The sequence below is a fragment of the Rhinichthys klamathensis genome, unplaced genomic scaffold (genome assembly GCF_029890125.1).
Source record: "Rhinichthys klamathensis goyatoka isolate OS25496 unplaced genomic scaffold, OSU_Roscu_1.1 h1tg000695l_1, whole genome shotgun sequence".
In the NCBI taxonomy this organism is placed as follows: Eukaryota; Metazoa; Chordata; class Actinopteri; order Cypriniformes; family Leuciscidae; genus Rhinichthys; species Rhinichthys klamathensis.
In genome coordinates, this window is record NW_026607121.1 from 692,605 (window position 1) to 696,626 (window position 4,022).

General features: G+C 37.9%; 1 protein-coding gene across 3 annotated transcripts; it reads right to left on the reverse strand.

The window, feature by feature from the left end:
* Positions 1-360: 360 nt before the first annotated feature.
* On the reverse strand, positions 361-3,049 carry gpr78b (G protein-coupled receptor 78b). 3 transcript variants are annotated; one of them, XM_056242129.1, is made up of 4 exons: positions 2,674-3,049; positions 1,999-2,568; positions 1,785-1,898; positions 361-616 (listed from the first exon to the last, which is right to left on the reverse strand). In XM_056242129.1, exons 1-4 carry the CDS (start codon positions 2,730-2,732, stop codon positions 379-381), a joined length of 981 nt encoding a protein of 326 aa, XP_056098104.1. In that variant the 5' UTR covers positions 2,733-3,049; the 3' UTR covers positions 361-378. The 3 variants fall into 3 exon arrangements, with proteins under 3 accessions (XP_056098104.1, XP_056098105.1, XP_056098103.1); XM_056242130.1 differs by having other exon boundaries at positions 1,999-2,084; positions 2,289-3,049; XM_056242128.1 differs by having other exon boundaries at positions 1,999-3,047.
* Between the last annotated feature and the right edge of the window lie 973 nt (positions 3,050-4,022).

Genomic DNA, 4,022 nt, shown 5'->3' on the forward strand with positions numbered 1-4,022 from the left:
GTTCTAGATTTTAGACTTTGCTCTCACTGCCTTTTAATTACGCTGTCCAAGGTGCTTGCTGAGGGGCTGAGAGAGTGATGAAGATTGAATGTTGATTTTGTTTTTAGATAGTGGATGGTGGTAGATAGAATGCATTTAAAAACAGACTATTAAGAGTGAAATATGAGTTAACATTGTTAAATACAACAGAGATAATAAAGTAATTGCCGTCGCATTGCGTATATATGTTGTATGTCTTTTTGAGGGTTCCAACTGTTTGAAACTGGCTGCCAAATTGCAAAGGCCGCCAACTGTGACCACACAGTCCTATTCTTTCACACACACACACACACACACCTTTAACAAGGCATTTGGCTTTTCCTGTTTGTGCAAGTGCCATTAGCTGATTCTCTGAAGACTGTAGTCATTCTCTGTGTCCATAGAGCTGCTGTGTCCAGAGGATGGGTTTAAATCACGCTTCAACAGGCGATTGGCCACTGTTATCAAGACCTTCTTGTACTGCTGTCGCAGGAGGGAGTAGACGAAGGGATCTGAAGCTGCCTTGCTGTATGTTAAACACTTGCTGACAATACCCCAGTGTCGGTTGACATCCACAAAGGGAAACAGCTCAGTCAACCTGTGAAACAGAGACAAATCCATTAACATAATGACAGCATCTAGACAAGAAGCACACAAAAACACAACTCAGTATTCATTTACCATGACTGTTTAAGCAGTGAATATATTTTGTGCGTGAAATACATGCAAAACTTATCATGGTCCTTTATATAATGATAAACTTAATAGGTATTAATCCGTTAGATAACTTCCCTTAAGTTATCTAACGGATTAATTCCTATTAAGTTTTTCATTTTATAAAAGACCATAATAAGTTTTGCATGTTTCTCACACAAAATATATCTTTCAAAGAATCTACTGATAAACAGCACTATTTATTCAGTCCTTAAAAGTAGCATGTTAAGGTGTTGCTCTGAAAATTACTCCAATTTTAATAACTATTCATTCTTATGTGAGAAATGAGTAGCTTACCAATGGACAATTTTGGCTATTTATATGGGAAAATACTGTTCCATAAGTGTAATACATAATGGTTATATTAAGTATCTTTGAAAATAAATAGGCCCTTTATATACAAAACTATATAAAATAATTAATGATAAAATGCTTTTATTGTTGTAGTATAATCATTGTTTCGTTTTTACTCTGTCAAAAGATAAAAAACTAAACTAAAAATCAGTTCTGATCCTATGTTTAACATAACGATTTGACATTATTTGACCATTTTATTTGAAGGGAAGAGAAGTAAGGATAGTAGGTTTTACAGACACAGTATAGTAGCAGTGAGAAGTAAATATGGATGAGAAAATTTGTTTTTGTTTTTATTTATTTATTTGAGATCAGGTGAGCTTTCAAGATCATTAGCGAATCCCAGAGACGAAAAGTGATTGTGTTCTGTCACCTCTGGCGCACAAGAGCTATTCTTGGAAACATTTTTTTTCTTGTCAGCGTCATCTCACGAGTCACGACTCAATTAAATGACGCCATTTCGAGGCACTTTTGTCTTTTCAAGAGTAAAACATTTCTACAAGCAAGCAATTAAGATCATAATGCACAATTGAACGTTACTGAACGCTGCAAACCGCTTCGTTGCGTCCCTCATCAGCCTCACTATATTCAGATCTCTGTATCATACTGTCTGATAATCAACCCCTCCCAGATTATTACAAAGTGTTTGTACCTAGTGGTTTATAAAATGTTAAGCTTTTAAATAATAAGCGGCATACCTTGTAATAACATAAGGGGCGAAACAGATGATGAAAGAGCCAATGAAAATGCTGATCTTCTTAGTAGCGCGCTGTTTTCTCCTCTTTTGTTCTGAAAGACAGCGCTGCTTAACACTATACAAAAGAGTTTTACAAAATATTAATGACACATTTTACCATGGGAAACCTGGTAAAACATCCCAATGATGCTTACTAAGAATAAATGTTCAAATACCTTGGATGAATATCTACCAGTAAGAAGAGGGTCTGCATGGTTATAATGTCAATCCTCTTGCAGTGAAAGCGTGCAACTTTTAACACCTTTAAGTATGTAACGCACAAAATCAGAAGCGAGAGCATGAAGCTGGTGGCATGAAAGGCAATGGTGAACACAGTAAACTTAATCCGTGTGCTCTCCTCGCTCAAATGCAACGTGCAGGATGCGTAAATGGGACTGTAGTCAAACCATGAGAAAAACACCGGGATGAGAGAGAACGTGAACGAGTGAAGCCAAGAATAACACACCATGACCAACGCGTCCTGGTAGCGCATTTTGCTAGAGTAACTTAGTGGGAAAACTACGGCGATCCAGCGGTCTATACTGAGGGCTGCCATGCTTAGCATGCTGTTGGCTGTCAGAAAGGTCTCCAGAAAGCTTAGCGTGCCACAGAGACACTCTCCAAAAGGCTGCTGGTGCTTTAAAATCCCAATTAAAGTGGATGGCATGTTCAGGACAGAAATCAGTATGTTGCAAAATGACAAGTTCATGGTGAACACCCCTGGCACCTGTCGGCGTATTTCGCTGCTGTGGATGAAACATAGCAACACCAGTAAGTTCGACACCAAAGAAACAATCGCAACCACAACGATGAACAAAGCTAATAGAATTTCCGCAAAGTCCATTTCTCACTTTAGAAGCCCCTTTGCCATATATTTGCCCCAGTTTGTGATGAATGTTATCAGCTGCATGATTCTTCCTCTGAGACAAAATAATTACGGTAGCCAGTAGCCTAATAAGTCACATTAGGCTCAACTCGCGCGCGCTGTCCAGAGTGCTGAAGCATAGTAGCGCCTCCACATTTCCCTCTTAAAAAAATAAATATAGAAAAGAAAAGAAGAAGAAGAAGAAAAAAAACTTTTCTAATGACAATATATTTTATGGCGAAGTAAAAGCCATTCACTGTCCATCGTGATAGAGGCGTTCAGTCCTGCGCGTTTTAACGCTTGTGTTGGTGAAGCTCACGGACTCTATTACGCTTGGCTCATGCGCACAAGGGCCGCGACGGTGGGAGGACGTTTTGTACAAATACTGAAGAAAAAAAATACTTTAAATCTTGTGGATGCGTTTAAAGAACATATGTCGCAATTGTCTTCTGGAAACTCATGTCATATCTTTATTAAAAGTAGGCCTATAGCCCCGCCAAGTACAAATTTACTTTTGGGAGGGGGTTCTTAAATGTATCTAGGCCTATTCATTTTACATACGTTTCAACAGCGTTTTATTTAGTTATTTATTTTTATTTATTTAGTTAGTTAGAGCGCACAGACGCATTCTCTACATTCTCGCCTCTTAAAACTACATTTCAATACTCCCTGCGAAGTTTTTTTTCATTCTTCATATGGGTAAAACGAAGTTCGAAATACGTGACCAGCATACTTTGTTTTGGCGAACATCCGACACCGCCCACATATGTAAATGCGCTGAACGCTTTCTTCTCAAAAACAAAATAAACACAAAACAAAATTGAGAAAACAGCACAATTTTTTTTAATAAAGCATAAGAAAAGCATCTGATCATAGCAGGGTGGATATGTTTGCATGAGCTATAACAATTCGGCACTCTAAAGTCACATCACGTTTATTTAACATTTATTTTTATTTATAAGTTTATTTGTATAGGGACAGTACAAAAAACAGTACAAAAAAAACATGATCCAGTCAAAAACTGGAAAATATGTAAAAAAAAAACAAAAAAAACTACTAATCATAGAATAAAACTAACACAGCATGTCATTTTTACACATTCAAATACATACCTGACCTATACCTATTGTAAGGATCCTTCTCTGTGGGCCACGAGATTTCACGTAGTGGAACTGCGCAACGGTTCTGTGTTGTACGTCAGACGTAGACTAACTATTGGCCGACGCTGGTCATGTGTGTGATGCATGTGACGTACAACCTAGAAGCGCTGCGCAGTTACACTACGTGAAATCTCGCGGCCCATGCACAGAGAAGGAAATGAATAGTTGAATAAAG

What these genes read in the sequence shown, in the direction of transcription:
- gpr78b (XM_056242128.1), bottom strand. Translation starts at nt 2,666, where the DNA reads ATGGACTTTGCGGAAATTCTATTAGCTTTGTTCATCGTTGTGGTTGCG. An exon ending in CTGGTAGATATTCATCCAAG is followed by an intron (nt 1,899 to 1,998) that starts GTATTTGAACAT and finishes TCTTTTGTATAG; the next exon opens with TGTTAAGCAGCGCTGTCTTT. An exon ending in GCCCCTTATGTTATTACAAG is followed by an intron (nt 617 to 1,784) that starts GTATGCCGCTTA and finishes TCTGTTTCACAG; the next exon opens with GTTGACTGAGCTGTTTCCCT.